The following is a 21,856-nucleotide window of genomic DNA, read 5'->3' on the forward strand; positions in this document are numbered from 1 at the left end:
GGTGTCGTCTGGAGCCCGCGGGGCTGTCGTGGCCCTGCTGGAGGGCTGAGCTCTTCTGAGGGAAGCCGGGCACGCCTAGGCACCGGCCCTCCGGGGAGAAACTCTTCTGGGAGTGATTGCCCCCAGGTTACCCCCCCCACAAGCCGTTTTGAGGGAAAAGCCCGGACAAACGCACGCTCCGTGCTTCCTGGGAGAGCAGCCACCTCTGAGGCCGGCGCGGTGTCCCGGGCAAGTCTCTGGCAAGAGCGAGCTGAAGAACCAGGTTTTTTCCACTGGTGTGAACTCTTGCTTCCCCTGCGCGAGGCTGAAACCTTGCTCCTTATCCCAAAACTCAAGTCTGTATTGACCTCCCTTTTTTTTTCTTCCTCTTCGCAGATTTCTACGTGGCCTTGGGTTGACTCGCCGTAGCCAGGATGTCTGTGAATCCGATGTCCTACGAAGCTCAGTTCTTTGGCTTCACCCCTCAGACGTGCATGCTGCGGCTGTACATTGCGTTTCAAGATTACCTCTTCGAAGTGATGCTGGTGGTTGAAAGCGTCATTCTGAAGAAGCTCGACAGCACCCCGAACTCGAAGATCCACCCGCTTCACATCCGGAAGAACACAGAAAAATTTCTTCTCTTCATGAAGAAGCGCTTTGATCAGCTGTTCAGCAAAATGGAAGAAGTGCTTTTTCAGCTAGTATTAAGCATCCCTAAAAATGCCTTGCTTCCTGAAGACAAGGTCCATGAACAGTACCCGTACAGTAAGGAAGAGTTTCAGCCTCTTCAAGTTGAAATTGAGGAGCTACAGAAGCAGTACAAGGCTGAAGTGTCTGCAGGGCAGAAACTACTCGCAGAACTAGAGGAACAGAAGATTGTTCAGACAGAACTTGAGAAGATCCTGCAGTGGTTTGATGGACTTGAAAACATATGTAGAGAACATGGGACCAGCAACTTCAAGGAAAGCTTTGCCTTCTTGACACAAAGTTCTAAGAAACTTCAGGACGTCCTGGAGGAGGTTGAAAAGAAAAACAAAAAGGTCTCCAAAAGTTCATCCAATTAATATAAAGGAAGTATTGAAAGGACATGCAGAAACCAATAAGACAATTCACTTTAGACCAGAAATGTGTTGATCTTTGCAAAGATATTTGCATAAGGAAATCTCCCACACCTCCACCCACATCCGGTTTTGACTGGGAATTATTCAACACAAGTATTCCAGGAATTCATAATTCTCCCTTCCTAAAGTTTTCTAAATGTAGATTGACAAAGATCCACTCCTTTGGTCAGGAGCCTGAATAGTCTGTTTTCATTTTGTTCTTTAGCAGGCATGTGTAAAGTTAGAATTTATGTCACGCACATTGTTCAGCACAGGGGCTTTTCCCCTGTAATATTTAAATCCTGCCAGCTCAGTTACCAAGGTATCCGAAGCAGACTCAGATTCAGGCTGAATCAGAACTGTGGTAACTCTGTTACTTTTAACTGGAACTCTGTTAATTTTTATGCTGGAGTTGCTACTTATTCTTGAGCTGTGCACAAAATGGGGTGTTCACCATAGGTAGCGTGTTGTATAGCTGCTATTAAAAAAAAGAAAAGCTAATCATAATGAGAGAGGATTAGAACAGGAACTGGAAAAAAGAACAAGCCGATGGATTCAGGAGGCACGTGAGCCTTCCTGTCTCCTATAATTTGATTTCTGTAGTTGGTGACTAGAGAAATGTGACCTATAAATGAGATATCTAGTGATGTTTTTCAGCTTTCTTTCCCAAACTTATAAAAACTATAGGTTATAATTTACTGTCAGTCTATGCTTTTTTATTAAAAATTACCTGTCACTTCTCAGAACTTGCACTGTCACAACATTCTCCTATTGAGAACATGTCTTAAATGAAAAGTAAATGTTCCGGTTAATCAGAAATATGTTTTTTTATCGCTGCTGTAAGTAATCTTAGTAAAAGAACTCGTAGTTGCAGTGCACTTTTTGATATAAACAAAATATTTCTGTAGTAACTGCTTGAATGCTAGAATTGTGAATATAGATACTATTTTATCCTTCACAAGGTTATTTTTCATGCTGAATTGTATTTAAACATCAACAGCAGAACAAATAGAAATTAACTGGATAATTTAACTTAAAGACCAGGTAATTGTTGGATGATGGTAGTAAGAGGCTAAATGCAGACAAGAATTAATTTGGGAAGGCAGGAGGTGAGGAGACAGCAAATGCATTTTTCAGGGTGCAGTTCAAAGTGGCTTCTTTTAAGGCATTCATAGCTTTTATGTGCTTATATAGGTCCACAGAACAGGAGCTGGGACCTACTATTTTGATTTTTATATGGTAATCAAAAAATGGTTTCAAATGAAAGGTCCATAATGCTTTCAGAATCAGAAGGTTAAAGATGCTCAATGATACTGATGTTTGGTGTTTATAATTGCAAGTGGGTAGCACCATTTTCTAGGGGAAATATCCATCTAGAATAAGATTTTCTTTCAGCTGTGTAACTCATTTTTTTCCCTTAAAAAATGAGGAAGAAGGTTGGTAAAGTACAATAAATAATTCCAAAGACAGGCACGATTTTGAAATAAAAAGGAATTCCAGATTGATCTAAATGTGTAATTGTCAGACATTAAACTCACCATTCAAATTCACTAAATGCCTTTTCTCCAGGCTGGATAAAGAAAGTAAAGTAATCACGTATTTTACCTGTAGTTTACTGTGACCTTAAGCTGGCTAACAAACAACATTTTGACTTTGGGGTAAAAATATCAATTCAGATCAGTGTAAATATGATTCTTGTGCTTTGACCCTGCTATGGGTGGTTAGTTTACTGAGTCTTCCAAATCCATATTAATATAAAGTTAGTATCCTCGCATAGACTTGGAAAATATTGTTCCCTTCTTTTTTTATATATGAAAAAATAACTTTTCTGCTAATCAGAATTCTTCTGTTTTTTCTTCTAATAGAAACTGAATGCTAAGCAGCCAGAATGTTGTATGAGATTCATAGCTATGTGCACACTGTATGCCTATATCTTGTCTCTGCAATAAAGACATATTTGAAACCTTGCACATAGTTTATGAGTGCTGATACTATGTGAAGCCATGGATAAAGGCAAGTACTGTACCGGGTTGGGGGGGGACTGCATGTGTTAACAGGAAGGTGCAAATGCTATGGAACTCTCTATGACCACACAGTATTTCAGACCCTGTGGCTTTATTTTGAAACAAATTAAATTAGGTTGTCACTTTTTCTGATAAGGCTAAGCATATATGCTGTTAAACTGAGAAGCTATTTCTTCTATATATGAATACTTAATTTTACTTGGATCCAAGATGAGATTTTATTTTTCCCATTCAACATGGGAGGGGGCAGGGAGAGGAGAGAAACTCCTCATCTTGGATTTGAGTATGGGATGGTGGGAGGAGAAGCAGGCAGTTACTGCAGCTCTGGCTCCAGCCCTGAGTCTGGCCTTCTCTACTGCCCCTCCTTACCCCACTACAGCCTCTGCCTCCTTGGTGCCTGCCCAGTGTGCTCCATGCCCTGAGTCAGGATAGGGCTGAAATGCAACTAATGGTAAGCAGCAAGGGGGAGGAAGGCTGGGGTTCATGCACTACAGTGTGGTGCAGGCAGCAGGGGAGCAAGGCAGGGGCAAGGCCAGCTGCCTTCCCCTGCCACTGCTTTCCCTGCTATAGCAATGGGGAGGGAGTAATTTAAGACAACCCTGCTATAATTACATTTCATATATGGAAAACTGTAATATATTTCTCCATATATAGAATCTAATTATTATGGGTTCATCTTGGATTCAGGTAATTCACAAGTATGGGCAATGATAAAGAACTATTTGAACTAGTATGGGTTTTCACAGCCACCAGGAGGTTCATTACTCTTGACAGGATTTTTTTTCTCTTCGTTCAGGCTTCTCACAGCTAAAGAGCAATTAAGTGACTGTCTATTACTGATACAAATTGCTACCCCAAATGAACGGCCTAGGGAGAAGATCATATCTGTAAAACAAAAAGTCACTTCTTCCATAGACCTCCTGGAGATGTTAGCTACTTTGATTCACCTGCTATCAAAGTTACGTAACCTGATGTCTTTTCTCTGTTTTTCTTTGTAAAAATCAATTTTAAATGGAAGCATTCATCTGTCGGGGGTTGAATATTGTCAGGAAGCACATGCTAAGTCTAATTTCTTTCCAAGTAGTGATAAAATGTCTCACCAGGAGACTTAATGTTCTGGTATTATTCTTCTATGAAGGACATTAAGGGAACAATTAATTTGTGTGCATGTCAGTAGCACACAATAAGGTTTTAAAAATAGGTTTTTAAATTAATAGCTTTTTAAAAAAATCTTAAAAATGTAAGATTATGCTTGAGAAACAAATATTCAGAAGACATTTTTGGACAGGGGGAGTAATGTCCTTATATAGTCTTTTTCTCTGCCAGGCCTAAGGAAACAGCTCTGGAGTAAAAGAAATGAGAGAGATTTCATGGGCGTCAGGACGTTACCCCTCTTTCACGCAGTGTCATAGAAATAAGCAGGAACAGAATGTCTTGTATAGCAAGGTTTTATAATGCTGCCTCACTAGCTTTCTGAAAGTCGGAATTAAAAGCTTTATTGACACAATGTTAAAATTACAGTTGTCTGCTAAGTCTACCAAGACATATAATAATACAGGACCTTGCACATACTAGCTACGATTCAGATGAGGTGCTAAAGTACCTCCCAGACCTTTTGGCATACACAGAGCCAGCTGTTATGATAGGAAAATAATGCTATGTTTTATTATATCAGTGAAGTATGTAGGAGAGGTATAACCATCCATGATACTCATTTAGTCAGAACTTACTACTTGGAGAGTTTAAATTCATGAGATCAGTACCCAAATCATAAATTAACAAAGCTAGTCATCCATTTTATAACGTTGAAGAAATGGCAATTGCCTGAAGCAGGCATTTTCTTGTTAAAAGTGGCATTGGGATTCTGGGTACAGGTCACATACAGTGATTCTGAAAGGCCAAGACCTTCTTCATTTTCAGGATGAGATCTTTGGCAACACCTCTTAACACCCACATGCTTAGCATAGATTCATAGAGATGTAGGACTGGAAGGGGCCTGTTGAAGTCATCTAATCCAGTGGTTCTCAACCTTTGGTACGTTACATACCCCCTACCGATTGATGCAGCAAAAGTGAAACTGGAAGTCCCACATGGCACTTCTGGTTTTGCCACCGTGAGCTGAGTCCCACTTTTTCCACCACAGCCCAGGGCAAAGCAGCCTGTGTGGGGCCTCCCTCCCTGTCCCCTGGCACACCGACACTAGGGAGTGAAAGCCCCGGCGCACCGGACATGGTGGGAGGGGCAGTGGTTGGAACTTTTGATCTGAGCAGGCAAAGGCCAAAACGCAGCACCCACGTACCCCCTGCCCATGTCTTATGTACCCCCAGGCTACATGAGACAGGTTGAGAAACACTCATCTAGTCCAGTCCCCATCCCAAGGCAGGATCATCCCTATCCAAACCATCCTACGTTAATCCATTGTCTAACCTCTTAACAAAATTACTAAGTCTGCTCAGACAGCACAAGACATAACACTAAATCTGCCAGAGGTAAAACAGGGAGACCATGGTCATCAATGTTCTACTGCTGCAAGGGTTGTTAATAAATGCTCGACAACCCAGGTGAGGGCCACACTCCCAGCTACAGAGGAAGCAAAAAACATTGCAGACTACAGCAATTCAACCATGGAATAACATTCCTTTCTGACTCCAAATATGGTGACAGGACTGACCCTAAGAAGAAGGGGCAAGACCTAGCCAGGAACTTCTGGGTTTAATTCCCAGTAGAAGCATTGTCACCTACAGTCAAAACCCCCAGCCATAGCCACAACCACCACCCAATGCTTACCCTGACACTTTTAGAAGCAGAAGGGGAAAGAAATCCCACCTGGCCCTATGTGGCAACCAGCAGAGCCCAGAATCATGGGAAATACCCATAATAGAATATAGACATAGCAATGACTACATCAGGGTGATCAACCCCTAACCCATGGGCCAAATGAAGCCCATGGGCCATCTGCCTATGGCCTTGGAATCTGGCCTGTGGTCATTAATATGGCCACCCTTCCCACCCTGCCACATTTGCAGATCCCAAGCCCTGCATGGCTGGTTGGAGCCAGGCTTCACTGCTTTTCCCCTGGCAAGGCCAGGCCATGCCCTTTCCCTCCACATCTGAATCAGGGCTTGGTTGGGGCCAGACCACACTCCCTGCACCCCCTGCCCACGGGCCCAAGTCATGTCTCCTTTTCCCTACAGAGCTTGCTTGGTGCTGGGCTGCCCCCTTCCCTCTCTGTATCACTGGATGGTGCCCACTGCACTCTCCCCAGGCACCAGTCAGGACCACTGGCCAGATCCAGCCCATAGGCAGACTGGGCACTGTCCATCTGGCCCATGGAGGAGAAAGGGTTGAGCACCCACTGGCCAGGCTCTGACCATCCCACAACCTATCCCTGCCTCTGCCCCACTCCCTCCCTCACTGTGGGAGTCTTGATTTGCCTCTTCCCCCTGCTCCTTCCCCTCCAGAGACTTACCTGTTGGACAGTGTGGGTGTGTGTGTGTACTCAGGCCCCACAAATAATATTTTCTCCCTCCGCCAATGCTCACAGCCCCCAACTCCATACCTCCCCGCTCAACAAACAGTACCCTTCCACCACCCTCCTCAACCATCAACAATAAAAAATGTGCTTACAAGTGGCAAATTATATAGAGAGCAACCCAGCCCTGGGGGAGGAGAGGCAGCCAGCCAGGAGCCCTGGGGCTGGGCTCAGGCCAGTCCTCTAATGGCTGGGCAGACCCAGCACTAAAGTTAGTGCTGGACCACATCTACACATGCGTTAATGCACTTTAACTAATTGCACCTAAATGTGATACCTGCATTTGCAGGTATCAAATTTAGGCACAGTTGGCCTAATTTTGCCATCTTAATGCGCATTAAGAGCACTCACATGTAGATGCACACCTGTAATGCATGTTAAATTAGACTAATGCACAGTAACGTGTCTGATGTAAACGTGCCCTCTATGTAGTATGACTTGAATCAACGGCATATGAATTAATGTGCTGCTCTTCTCACTTAAGACCAGTAACGTGAGATTATAATGATGTCTAATCCCTGATGATTGAAACAACCTATGTTCCCAGCCCATTGACTGTCCTTCAAAACAATGTCATAGCCATACCCTTAGGCACGTTCTTTCCTGTATTGAGCATTTGTGCCAGTAGAGGGCATTAAGAGACTGTTTTGAAAGTTAAAATAGCAGGAAAGACCATTTAATTTAGACTATTCTTCCTCTATACACCAAGTTGTTGAACCTCTCCGAGGATGGATCAGTTCCTTTGTCCATAATCAGCAGAATATGTTCCTCCAGTGTGAGGGGGTTTTTAAGCAGAAATCTATATAATTACAGAAAGTATTCATCCTTCCAAAAATACAGAAGGATGTATATTTAGCTGACTAAATACAAGCCTTATGATGCATTTTCCTCTCTTTATGAAAAATTATTCCAGTTTTGACTCATTTCTCTCCAAATAAGTGATTCTTTTTTTTTGTCTTTTGACCAAATACTAGGCTTTTGAAGTTCCAATTAGTTCTCTAACACTTGGGTGACATAAGTGCTTTTCGAGCAGTTGTGGGCCAGATTGTCATAATCAAATTTAGCTAGAATGCATTTACACCACAATCCCACATGTGAAAGCAATTAACTCTTCGGCATAAACCACCGTGCTTCTACCTTTTCTCTCCTTTGATGATACTCTTTTCAAAACGCTTCCTCCATGAAACTCATAAACCTTCTTCCCCTCCTACCAACAGTATCTATATATGAAATAAAGGTCTCACAAGTTAAGATGTTCTTCAAAAACATGTACTCTTCTTTAAACAGGCATCAAAGAGCCAGGCAAAAATAAGAATGCTATATAGAAATTCTTCAGCAAAGCACAGAAAGACAACGAGCAGTCTGAGAAGTCATAGTGTTTTTCGATGTTCTAATAAAGTTCCTTGGTCAACATGTTTCCTACTGTCACATAGCGATTGTACTACAAAATAAAGCTCCTAACTGATCTTAATGCTGCTGCCCTTGCACCCTGTTCTCCATTCCCTAGTAAACATGTTTACTATTTCACCTGCAAAGCAAAGTTAAAGTCCCAAATATGCATGGACTTTTTTTTCTGCGTGGAGTTCTCTTATGATCAATGGGAAACTGTTTGGGCAGAAATGTCTATCCATTGCAGTATGAACAATCCCATTGTTTGCATTTCTGCTAAATGCTACATGAATTTATGATTTTATTTTAAATATATGTGTAAGCTTTGAGGCCATGGTCTATTTGTACATTCTGTATCATCTTCGCATAAATTATAAATGAAAAACAGGCACTCATAGTTAAACCATCCTCCTACAAACACGTGCCGAGGATAAAAATTACACGCCTGGCTTTCCTTGTTCCTGAAGTTCTGTCAGTTGAAATTAAATCTATACCATTATTTTAATGTAATAAGCTAGAGTTGCATGTGTCTGTGGCTGTGCACGCACATGTGGGCACATAATGGGACTGAGGTTGTCGGAGTTCTCTTTCTGGACTTATTATGATGCAGCGCGCTGTAATATTTTTATCATGCATAAGCGTGATACAGAGTTCCATTTGCTAGCCTCTGGCCTAGTGTTCTCAATACATGAAATGCCAGGAAAAGGTTGAGAACATTAACTTCATTACTCAAAGCTCTATTTTATCAATAGGATCTGTGCACAGAATACAGAATAGTCTAACTGAATGTCAGGCTCTAGCTATTTCATATGAGCATGAAACTTGGAGCCAAGGCACCTGGAATCTATTTCCAGATGTCACTGACTGCCTCCCTATATGACTGACTATGGAAATATTGAGGGAACAAAGCTAAGCAATTTCCCCGTGTGTAAAACAAGGAAAATCAGGCTTCGTTCACAGGCAACCTGATGATTATCTCAAGTGCTCTTGAGCTTCTTCACAACATATTTGCATACAGTTTCTTTCAGATAACCTACTCTGCTGTTCGCAACAGCTAAAGCAATTGATTATATGGAAAAGTAGTATTAAGGAAGAAATAATATTAAGAAACTTCAACTTGGAAGGGAAGAGGCAATTGCTCTTTTTCACTGACTCACAAGAAAAGTAATATGAATCAAATGTCCTGAAGAAAACTGAAAGATTTCCTTACCACTTCAGATACATGGAAGCTAAGAACAGCCTGGCTTGCATGGCTCTCTAGACCAGTGGTCTCCAAATTTTTTTGATCGCGCACCCCTATCAGTAAAAAATTTTGAGCACGCACCCCCAATATATACGTCGCAATAGGCTGAAAGCAAGAAACAAGTGAGGGTGCCACTGTCAACCCCTCCACGTTGTGGAACTCCCACTCTTCCCTCAGGAGACCTTGCGTACCATACATGACACGTGACCGTCTGACATACGGGCGCCAGTGTCAATCCGTATATTAAATATTAGTAAAGCTTAATTTCTTTCTTCTTTTTTTCAGGTAAAAAATAAATATAAATAGAAGTTCTAATATTTTCTTCCCGCACCCCAATTGATTGTCTTGCGCGCCCGCTGGGGTTCGCGCAGCCCACTTTGGAGACCACTGCTCTAGAGTACACCTGCAAGAAACTCTTCAAATGAAGCTTCTCCCCAACTAGAAAGAATCTTGTTTAATTTTATTCTCAATTTTCCTTTTTTAAGCTCTTTGTTTTCATCTGTATCATATAACCTCTGCATTCTTGAAAAGAAAATAACTTATCTCACAAACATGTCTTTTTACTCAAATCACCTAAAAAAATCAGTCATGCAATCATTAGGATACACGTAATGGCTATAAATATCATCTAGATTTCAGTGACTTCTCTTAAGTGTTGCTTAAGGGAAAATAATTACTAAGGGTTCTGTCTTCATCGCGAAAAACATGACTTTACATATATGCTCAGAAGTGCCCACTCTCAGGAACTCTCATTTTGATTCTCACTATAAGTGCAAGAAAGATCAATTATATATATATATATATATATATATATAATGTCATGCACGTGAGCGCGCGCGCACACACACATATCATGTATACAGTATATGTGTATGCACGTGACTTTTATATACTGAGTAAGATGGTCTCTTCCATACTACCATCTTGGATAATAATGCCAGCTCAGTAGTAATACCAGTGCTAGGAATTTCACAAGCAGACCATTTTGATCTCGAATGATGGAAGAGTTAAAAAACAGCTTTCTTTTTCTTACCAATAATGCCCCAAATGCCTAAAGAATTTCAAAAATCTAGTTTGTTCATTGGCATTTACTTTTTTCTCTATCTCAGCTCAGGCTATGCCAATCACTGAAGTCAATCTTACTTTTGTTTCTAGACAGTTTCTCTTTCAAGTGCTCAGGGTACGTCTACATGTGCCATTAAGGGGCAGCAATAAATTGCAGAGCTTATTGCTCCCGGGAAGCTCCCATGTGTGTGATTTACACATTGAGGTGGGTTGCAGCCCTGGCTGGCAAGAGGCCCAGGGGGTCAGCCTGCCAGCCCAGGCCCGCTCTGAGTAGGCTCAGTGTGCTGCAGAGGGGCTAGCTGGGGCACTAAGGTACTTCAGTGTGGGGCTAGCTGGCAGGGGCTGGACAGGGTATGCCCCACACCCCCAACTGACCTGCTATGCCTTGATCTTGTGAAATTCAAGGGGGGGGTCATAGAATCGTAGAGAGTTGGTTGGAAGGGACTGAGGAGGTCACATCTAGTTCAACCCCCTGCTCAAAGCAGGACCATCCCCAACTAGATCACTCCAGCCAAAGATTTGTCTAGCCAGGTTTTAAAAACCGCCAAGGATGGAGATTGCACCACCTCTCTGGGTAACCTGTTCCAGTGTTTTACTACCCTCTGAGCGAGAAAATTCTTCCTAATATCTAACCTAAACTTCCCTTGCTGCAACTTGGGACCGTTGCTTCTTGTCCTATCATCTGCTACCATTGAGAACAGTCCAGCTTCATCCTCTTTTGAACCCCACTTGAGGTAGTCGAAGACTGCTATTAAGTTCCCTCTCAGTCTCCTCGTTTCTAGACTAAATAAGCCCAGTTCCCTCAGTCTTTCCTCATAAGTCATGTGCCCCAGCCCCTGAATCATTTTTGTTGCCCTCCACTGGACTCTCTCCAACTTGTCCACATCCTTTCTGTACTTGGGGGCCCAAAACTGTATATAGCAGGGCTGTGCAAAGCTTTGGTCCCTGATTCAATTTTGCAGAGATTCAGCCCAATTCAGTGGGTGAATCTCCAAATCCAAATTGAATCGAAGGACCCTTTAATCTCTCGAGATCAAATCAGAACCCTCCGAATCAATTCGGGGAAATTTGGAAAGATTTGGAGATTCAGACATAGAGACTACGGCTGTGCGAAGCTTCAGGTGGTGGTTTGATTCGGAGGAGATTCAGCCCCATTTGGTGGCCGAATCTCTGAATCCGAATCAAAGCAGGGGACTAATTTAAGGGTCCGAATTGATTCAAAGCTCTCCTAATCTTCGGAAAAGATTCAGAGAGCTTTGATGATTCGAGTAGTCCCCAGTGGCTGCAGCAGGGAGTTGCAGCTGAACTCGGAGCTGGTAAGTACTAGAGGCAGGGGAGGGGGGGCTGGAGGAGGGGACCATGGGGGACCCCTGCCAGTCCCCCAAACCTCCTACTCCTCCAGCCCCCCCATGGCTTCCCCTGCCTGCCCCAGCTCAGTACTTTAAAAAAAAGTCCCGGTGCTCACTGGGTGCTGCCAGGTGGAAAGGCGAACCCACTGCCCCATGCTGCATGGTGGGCTCTGCCATGAGCCCCTCCACTCTCCCCTCGCTCCCCCAGACCCCCCACAGGTGCCCAGCCCGGGCCAGCTCTGGACCTTTAATTAAAAAAAGAACAAGAAAAGCCCCAGGACTTACCGCTCCTGCAGCAGCCTCGGCGCTTCGGGGCTTCGCACAGAGCCCCCACATGGCATGGGGCAGTGGGGATCGCCAGCAGGAGCGGTAAGTCTGGGAGTTTTCTCTGTTTTTTTTCTTCTTAAAGCGCCAGAGCTGGTCTGGCCAGGGCACCCATAGGGGGACTCTTGCAGAGTGGAGCATGGAGGAGGTCGGGGGGCTTGTGCAGAGCCCCCCATGCAATGTGGGGCAGTGGGGGGCAGCAGGGATTGCCCCCCACCTGGCAGCACCCACTGAGTTGGGGCTTTTTTTTAACAAGTGGCAGGAACTGGGGCAGGCGGAGCAGTGATTGACGGGCTGGGGGGGATGGGCCTGGCTGATTCAGAGATTTGGTAGCAACCAAATCTCTGAATCATATTCGGTCAGATTGAATCAGGACAGTGATTCGAATCACCAGATCGAATCACTGTCCCCCAAATTGGCCATATCCGAAGCGAGTACTAGCCATTTCACACAGGCCTAATAAAGACAGCTTTGAATGTTTTTTCTACATACCTCTAGGTAGCAGGGGCTCGTGAATGCTGTGATGCTGGGACACACGGAGTGTCCTGCAGGAGTGCAGGGGGCTCCCCAGCATGCTCGGCAACAGACCCAGAAGTGGACCATGTGGAGGGGCCCCCCACACTCCTGTGGGATGCTCCATGCACCCCAGTATTGCAGCAATCACAAGCCACACTGGTACCTCAAGGTATGTAGAAAATTTTTTTAAAGCTGTGTCTATGTCCAAATCACTGATTCTCCAAATCAGCATCAAATCTTCAAATTTGGATTTAGTTGAATCGAATCAGGGACAGCGATCTGAATCAACGAATCAAATCACTGTCCCTGATTTGGGCCGAATCTGAATCCGAATCGAATAGGGCCCACTTTGCACACCCCTAGTACGCAGTACTCTGGATATGGCCTCACCAGCACTGAATAGAGGGGAATAATCTCTTCCCTTGAGCTGCTGGCAACATACCTACCAATGCAGCCCAGTATGTCGTTAGCCTTCTTTGCAACAAGGGCACGCTGCTGGCTCATATTCAGCCTATTGTCCACTGTAGCCCCCAGGTCCTTTTCTGCAGAGCTGCTGCCCAGTCAGTCAGCCCCCAGCCTGTACTGGTGCATGGGATTTTTCTGTCCTAAGTGCAGGACTTTGCATTTGTCCTTGTTGAACCCCATGAGATTCCTTTTGGCCCAATCCTCCAATTTGTCTCAGTCACTCTGTATCCTAGCCCTACCCTCCAGCATATCTACTACTCCCCACACCTTGGGGGCAGCACCTTGCTTTCTGCTTGTCTTCAGATTAACACAGCCAACCACCTCTCTCTCTCTCCTGTGAGACTATCATTCATCTCATTTCATGGGAAGCTTATTGTAGCAAGGTCCTTCCTAGTGTAAGAAAGAGGCTGCCCACAGTAGACTGATGGGACAGATTCCCACTTCAAGTCGTCTGACATTTTGCTTCCAACCAGTGCAGATCTGGCCATTGGTATTTTGTTTTTCCCCCTCCGTTTCTAAGTTGGGCGTATTGACTTGCCAAAAAAAGGTGGTTTATAGGATGGTCCACTTGGTCTTTCCAGATTCTCTCATCAGCTTCTCTCCAGTTGGTACACAGAACTTCTATCACCATCTGCAGACTTTAGGAAGTGATAGTGCCTGATAGTGACAATCCAGTTGAGAAGAGCTGGATTTTTCAAAAGCTTATTTGACCAACTAAATATGAGGGTGTTCAAAATGAATGGCAAAATGGCTTTCCACACTGTATGTCTGTTACAGCAGTGAGAAACACTGAATGCACCCATTGTTTACAACTATGTAGAAAAGTGATGTGATTCAATAAATGATCACTCAACACAAAATGGTTTTCTTTTAAAATTGCCATTACTTTCTAAAACACCCTCCTGCAAAGAAGGCCCCCAGTTATGTGACTGCTACCACTCACTGAATCTATTACTGATAGTCTTAAGAATCAGTCTTTCCTTATATTATTCCCAGCTGACCACAAATATTCATGTCATGTAAAGATTTTCAGTGAAGCCCAGAACCTGTCCTTTTGCAACCTTTAACTATTTCTGTCAGTTCTTGGGGGTTCTTCTGGGCAGTTAAACTGCACAGTATCAGCACTTTCATCCCAAAATTTTATTATAAAACTATTTGATTCTCTTCATTACCTTTTAAGGTGTTGGTGAGTGCTCAGCCTAGGTCTTACCTTCTCTACTCCCTCTCGCTGTCTTCTTCCATCCTTCTGTCTCCCTTAGCATCTGGACAGAAGAGAAAAAGTATAAATAAGCTTCTATTCTTTCTAATGGGTGGCAAAGCAATTGGTCCTTGGTTACCTGACCACTCTAACCAGGGTGCTGCTATCTCTCAGTAGGGACATTGATGCTTCTTGCCTTCAGGTGGGCTGCGAGGTGGAAATTGTATCTCAGGAGCCATCCAGTTTCAATGGAGGTTAGGGTGGCCATCATAGAGGACGTTCCAGTTTTCTTCTACTCTGTCCTCTATTGATACGAAACCTGACACCTTTATATCCTCTATCAATAGAGGACAGAGGACAGAGGACAATAGAGGATAGAGGACTGTCCTCTATGATGGCCACCCTAATGGAGCTCCCCGAGCTATGCCTTCTGGTAGTCTACTCCATCAGTACTATCATCTATCCAGCAAATGTTGGGAAGCAGGCACAGTTCAGTTGTTCCCCGAGCCTAATTGGTTTATTTTCTAATGGCCTCTTCTAATTAAGAAACATAATCTTAATTAGATTATGTTTCTATATTTTTATTTGTGAGCCAGTTCCCTTGATTCAGGATGGTGTTGAGCAAAGGATTCTATAAACATTTAGTAATACATTTTCCTTTGGAAAATTCCCTTGGAGAGATGTTGTCATGTTTTATTTCTTTCAAAATTATTATTTATAAGCAAGCTTTTATAAAATTTGAAGTTAATCAGGAATGTTTATGTACACTTATTTTTAATGCAAAAAGATATTTTTTTTAACAAAAAGCAATGCCTTGCAGCATTTGAACTCTAGTATTCCAGAATATTTTCCAAAACTAAAAGCAGACCCAATTCTAGTGAGTTGCAGTGTCTAGGCACAAAAAAGGAGGCAGAATATAAATAGCAACAATCAAAGTGGGTTTTCAAAACTCTTATAAAATGTAGGAGTTTTTAACAGCAGGAAAGAATCATTTGCTTACAATGGACTTTGAAGTTGACAATTTTCCTTGTGTAATGTTCCTTCATCAAGGAAGGTAAATGGGATGGGCAGAACTAAAAGTTTGAAAAGTGGAGTGCACATGGTGAGGTGCATCATCACATCAGAACAACACATATTTTCCTCTGGTTAAAAATAAACTAGAAGTTTTACTAATTTTCTAGGGGCCTAGGGTTGTATTATTTATTTTAAGATTGAAGCAAAAACAAATATAACTACACTGGAATGAGTTAAAAACAATCTGCAGGGCTGTGAAATAGGAGCCTTACTACCAGGAGCAGCTAAAAGACAGCAGAATTGCAGAACAAAGGATTGCTTATCTGGTGGAACATCAAAGTCATTAAAAACTCAGGATCATTAACACCTTTGAAATGGAGAGCTTAGAAGGGATCAGTTGACTCCTCCAGCGCTGCCTGACTAGAAATGTTGCTGCTATTGCCAGGGAGTTGATTTTAAACTTTGGGTGAAACAGGAATGAGAGAGGGGTCCACCCCTCCTGGATCTGCCCTGGAAAATGCGGTTTTTTTCCTGCAAATCCCCGGAGCTGTTGCCAGTAGTGCATATCAGATTCTACTACAGGAATACAAAAATAAGAAAGCTCTCTAAATTTTCCTTCCACAGGTGTCTCTCAGGCGCATAGGAGCTCTTCCCCAAGACAAACGTGTGCCCTTTTAGCTAAAATCTGTTTAAGTTGGTGTAAAAATTCTATCCTTTGAGATTTCAATAGATTTCATAGACATTAGGGCTGGAAGGGACCTCGGAAGATCATCAAGTCCAGCTTCCTGCCCCAGGGGCAGGAAGTCAGCTAGGGTCAAAGGATCCCAGCAAGATGTTTCTTAAAAGAGTCCAGAGTAGGTGCTTGCCTATTCCAGGCCTTGGGGGCTCAGACAGTAAAGAAGTTTTTCCTTAAGTCCAGCCTGAAACAGTCTTGGAGGAGTTTGTGACCATTGTTCCTTGTCATTCCTTGGGGCACTCTGGTGAACAGGCGTTCCCCCAGATCCTTATGCACACCCCTTATATACTTATGGGCAGCCACCAGGTCCCCCCAGCCTGCGCTTTTCTAGGCTTAAGAGTCCCATGGCTCTCAGCCTCTCATCTTAGGGCTTATTCTCCTGCCCTCTGATAGTGCATGTGGCTCTCCTCTAGACTCTCTCAAGCTTTTCCACATCCTTTTTAAATTGTGAAGCCCAGAATTGATGAGCTGCAGCCTCACCAAAGCCAAATACAGTAAGAGGATGACATCCTGGGATTTGCTTGAGAAACATATATAGATGCAAGCCAGAGTTTTGCTTGCTCTGCCAGCTGCAACATCGCATTGGTGGCTAATATTCATCTTGTGGCCAATCATAACCCCCAAGTCCCTTTCAGCCATGGTATTACTGCCAAACCTATAAGTGTGCTGTGGGGTTTTTTCCCCATGGTGGAGTAGCTTGCATTTTTCAGTATTAAATGTCATCAGGTTTTCATCCGCCCATTTTCTGAGCCTATCAAGGTCAGCCTGGACACCAGCCTATCCTCAGGTGTGGAGGCTTTACCCCAAACTTTGGTGTTATCAGCCAACTTGGCCAGTCCACTTCTGACACCAGTGTCCACAGTGTTAATAAAGATGTTGAAAAGAATAGGCCCAAGAATGGAGCCTTGGGGGACCCCACTGGTCACAGCACACCACAATGATTTCCTTCCATCAATTACCACTCTCTGGGTCTGACCACGGAGCCAATTCCCCAGCCATCAGACTGTGATGTAGCTGAGGCTGCAGTTGGCCAATTTTTCCATGAGGAGATCATGGGAGACCAGATCAAAGTCTTTTTTGAAGTCAACATATATGATGTCACTCCCTTCTCCCTTGTCCAAATGATATGTCAGCTGGTCATAGAAGGAGATGAGCTTGATCAGGCAAGACCTACCCACAACAAACCCATGCTGGCTCTCCCTCAGGATGTCGCCATCCTCCAGTTTGTCAAGAATGGTCTCTTTGATAATTTTTTCCAGGATCTTCCCCAGGATAGAGGTCAGGCTGATAGGCCTGTAGTTCCCTGGATCTACTTTCCTCCCTTTCTTGAAGATAGGCACTACATTGGTCTTCTTCCAATCTTCAGACATTTCACCTGAGCACCACGAGTTTTTGAAGATCTGTGCCAGTGGCTGAGCTATGATGCCTGCCAGCTCCTTAAGTACCCTGGGGTGTAAACTGTCCGGGCAAGCTGACTTGAAGGTGTCCAGCCTCTTAAGGTGTTCCTTTACATGGTCTACAGTGACGTAGGGTAACAATTCTCCCTCACCCTGGCCATCCTGTACCGTGTTGAGTAGGGCGGTCCCTTTGGGCTGGTGAAAAACTGACACAAAATACTTATTAAGCAGGTTGGCTTTTTCCTGCGTGTCAGTTGTCAGATGTCCCATTTGGTTTAGCAAGGGTCCAGTGTTACCCTTGCTTTTCTTCCAGCTCCCCGCATATCTAAAAAAGGACTTTTTATTGTCTTTGATACATGTAGCCAATTGGAGTTTGGTTGCAGCCTTGGCTTTCCTGGTTTGCTCCCTCAGGTCTGGACTAGTGCAGAATACTCGTCCTTTGTGGTGATTCCTGTCTTCCATCCTTTATAGGTCTTTCTTTTTAGATGCAGGAGATCCACAAGTTCCCTGCAGAGCCAAGGGGGTTGCTGTTCCCTTTTGCTGCCTTCCCTCCGAGATATGGCTCTCAGGCCAGGACCTGTGGAGCACTTTGCAGGTGGTGCATTGAGCTGCTTCTTTCACACTAATTAAGTTGGTCTTAAAGCATTGGTGGTTCCTTCTGATCGTTACCTAGGCCAGGATTCTTAAAACCTGCCAAAGAAGTATTGACAAGCTATGCTAAGAAATTGTCCCTGCCCCCTGCGTTGCTGCTTAATTTCTTTGTGTATATATATATGTGTGTTCAAACAGCCAGGCAACTGTAACACTGCCCATCCAAACAAGTTTTTCAACCTTTTGCAACAAATAGGTTTCTATCTGAGCTTATGAGCATCCATCTTGGGGGTAGCTAGGATAGCTGTAACACTGTGCCAAGTTCACATAATGAAACTAGGTCATTTGAATTCAACATATTTATACCTTAAGGTATAAATGCACACCAAAGAAGTTGCAGAAGTGTTACAGAATTAGCATTTTCATACAGTCCAAAATTGCCCATTCCAGGGTTAAAGAGTGAGTTAAAATAGGGGTCCCATCATAGTGAAGGGTACGTGGTGGGGCGACAACACCCTGGCAGTGTCTGGGGACAGAATGCAAGCCCAGTGAGGGCACAAGACAGTCCATACTTGCCCACAGGACCGGTGACAACACAGGTGGTAGAGTAGTGGACACAGCATCAGCCCCTTTTTACAAGCTAATGCTGACTGTGGACTGGCCAGTGCATTGGGACTGATGTTGTGAGTAAGAAGGGCACAGAGAAGGGCTTTGGGAAGCCAGGACGCAGGGTTCAAAGCCCGGCGGCAGCAGAGCCCCAACAGGGGCATTACGAGCAGGTGAAGGGACTGGCTTTCTTGACTGAAAGCTCAGAGAAGTCTTCAGCACCAGGGATCCAAATGCCAGAGGGGAAACAGCACACTGTTTGTTTTCTTTAAGAGTTGTTCATTTGAATTCACTTTGGTTGGATGTAGACCGGATTAGGCCACCAGTCAGAAAGCTTAAAGACTGATGGCTGGTAAGGGCTTTAATTAATAAATTTGGGACAATGAGTTGATTAAGACTCATGCGGCCTGTTTATTCTGAGAGGACTTGATTTCTTTGATTCCCTGAGGGGATGAATGAATTGCTGTCACAGGATGGTGCAGAGGGATTTGTATACAAATTAATTGGGATTTGCATGAACTATTTATTCATTGAAGGTCTGATTTATTTTTGAGGAAGTTATTGAATCACAGTTGCTGGAGGGTGCGGAGTGATCTGTATCTGAGTTATGCCGGATCGTGTACGTTATTTCTTTATTTGAAAGGATTAAGTCGGTGTCTTTAGCCTAAAGGTCTCACGAATCTCTGCTGAATGCAATGGCCTGAATTGTTCACTGTGTGCATTACTAGCATGAAACACTCCTGCTAGCTTGACCTCCAGTGTAAGACCCAGTTGGCATGTGAATGGGGTGCAAGGGGAGAAGGAGGCCCAAGAACCATTGGTACATGCAGCTCGTGGGAGTACCTGAAGATGACCAAGGACCTTCCCTCAATTTCATAAGATCAAGGTGTGGCAGGAAATTCGGGGGAGTGTTCCCTGTAAGTGGGACATACTAAAGGTCAAACTGTCCGGTCCCAAGAGCTGGCACCCTTGCTATCTTGACTATAGTCTCATCCATATGCTTTAATACCTGCTCTTGGACTACTAAAACTCCATGAAACCACAAGGAGAAACCACTCTATTCTACTAAAATTAGGTATAGTATATCTTAAATCGATGGACTGCAAGGATTTAATTCAGTCTCAGGGTTTGATAACATATAAAACACGGTACAGGAACTTTATTTTAGGGATAATTATCAAAACCCCACCACTGAATTAGTTGTGTAACGTGCGCTACCCAAAGCATTCCCTCTGTATTAAAAATGTCAATATAACGACAGTGTTTCTAAAGACAAAAAAAGTTCCATGGTTACCTGTTGAAATTGTGAACTTGGAACACATTTGAGAAAAGTAACTCATGCTTTGTAGCTTCATATCTCTTTTATGGCTGCACAAAATGTGTTAAAAGTTGTGACCTACTCACTGAAAAAAACTGAATTGAAAGTAGTTTTCTCCACTTTATATGTATTTTTCTTACCTGGAAATCATGGGAGTGGTCTGGGACATTATCCAGCTTACAGCTGTGGGAGCAAAAGGAATTTTTCCATCTCTTTCAAGGGCTTTAAGACCCAATATAAGCAGGTTTTATCTATGAATTATTCCAGGTAGCTTCCATATGAAGATCTTCCTTTCAATAAGTATAAATCCATATCCCAAACCAGACAATTGAATTAGGTGTCTAACTTCTTAAAAGCATATTAATAAGATTTTACTGTACACAAAAGGTCTATACAAAGTTTCGGCAGACTATTGTAAATGCTTAAGGTGCTGTTAACCTTCAGTTAACATATATCATTTTAACTTTACAAAATCCATAGTAACTGAAACATTGTATACAAAGAGCTATCCCTCTTCAAAAAGCCTGTACACTTGAATTAGATTAACTAAATCTTACATAAAACACCTGAGGTATGTTTACAGTTGTTTATAGGCAGCAAAACCTGCAGGTACACCTGAACTATTTTACACTAAAATGTAAAGTAGTATTGCAGCAATATTCTTTTTGTATTCTTGAAAAGTTATAAAACAGTCTTTCATCTACTAACCTGAAATGAGGCACCTTATCTTTTCCCCCCATGTCTATAAATGTGCAATTTTTTTCAATTCTAGGTCAGTAATTCTCAACTAGGACCAAATCCTTGGAAGAGTGCTGCAGACAAGCAGGTGAACTAAGCAGATAAGTCAGGCTTGGGCTTACCCTTGCCTGGATGATCTCCCACCCCTACTGCCTAGCCCCTGTGCAAAGAAGTAATAGGCAATAGGCCTGTGCAAAGCAGCTAGTATTCACTTCAGATTCAGGGAACAGTGATTCGATTTGGTGATTTGAATCACTGTCCCGAATCGATTCAGGCCCGCTCTCCCAGCCCCACCTGGCCCCAGCTCCTAGATCTTTGGGGAAAAAAAGTTCCCACTCACTGGCTGCTGCCAGGTTGGGGGTGATCCTTGCTGCCCTCCACTGGCCCATGTTGCATGAGGGGCTCTGCCATGAGCCCCCAACCCCTGTCCGCTCTCCCAACCCCCCCACGGCTGCCCTGCCCCCCCCAACTCCTGGCCCTGTATTAAAAAAAAAAAAAGAAGCCCTGACTCGCTGGCTGCTGCCAAGTGGGGAGGCAACCCCCGCTATGGTCTCTTCCCCCCGCCTCCAGCCCCCTTCCCCTCCCCCCTACTTACCAGCATAAAGTCCAGGTCCAACTCCCTGCTGCAGTGAGCAGGGACTGCCCGAATCTCCAAAGCTCTCCGAATCTTTTCCGAACCAATTCAGAGAATTTTGAATCGATTCAGACCTTTTAACTGGTCCCCTGATGTGATTCGGATTCGGAGATTCAGCCACCAAATTGAGCTGAATCTCCTCTGAATTGAATCAGCACCCAAAGCTTTGCACAACCCTGGTAGGCAACCATTGATCCTCTGGATCATGGTGTATGCATAAGAGGCCTAATCAGGTGCTTGATGAATCTGCTTGTATGGAGTCCTGTGCCCATCACACCAAGACCTCCGATGTAGTCGCCTAAGCAAGAGTATGGAGGACTGGAGGCTGCCCAAGACCTACCATCCCCACCTTTAGGCTGTTGCGACAGAATCCAACGTCCAGACCAGTCCATACGTTCAATGGTTCAATGGTTGGAGCTTCTGCCAGACAGCAACAGATAAGAATTGCTGTTGACAGCCTAATGCCTCAGCAGCAGGGGTTACTTGAGGCCAATGAGGGATGTCTTAAGTCCAAAAAGGTTGACAACCACTGTTCTTGGTGTTTCTCAGTTAAACTGAAAGAAGGAAATTGCCCACCTTAGAGCTTTTCTTTTAATCGGCTCTGTGTTGCCTTCACTCATTCAAAATCACAGTGTTCT

At 43.8% G+C, this 21,856-nt stretch overlaps 1 protein-coding gene across 1 annotated transcript; it reads left to right on the forward strand.

The window, feature by feature from the left end:
* Nucleotides 1-9: 9 nt before the first annotated feature.
* Nucleotides 10-3,046, forward strand: MIS12 (MIS12, kinetochore complex component). Its single transcript, XM_019545445.1, has 2 exons — nt 10-237; nt 374-3,046. The coding sequence occupies exon 2, from the start codon at nt 414-416 to the stop codon at nt 1,041-1,043; it is 630 nt and encodes a 209-aa protein (XP_019400990.1). The 5' UTR covers nt 10-237; nt 374-413; the 3' UTR covers nt 1,044-3,046.
* Nucleotides 3,047-21,856: the final 18,810 nt, after the last annotated feature.

The sequence above is a fragment of the Crocodylus porosus genome, unplaced genomic scaffold (assembly GCF_001723895.1).
Source record: "Crocodylus porosus isolate Cpor-Errol unplaced genomic scaffold, CroPor_comp1, whole genome shotgun sequence".
NCBI lineage: Eukaryota > Metazoa > Chordata > Crocodylia > Crocodylidae > Crocodylus > Crocodylus porosus.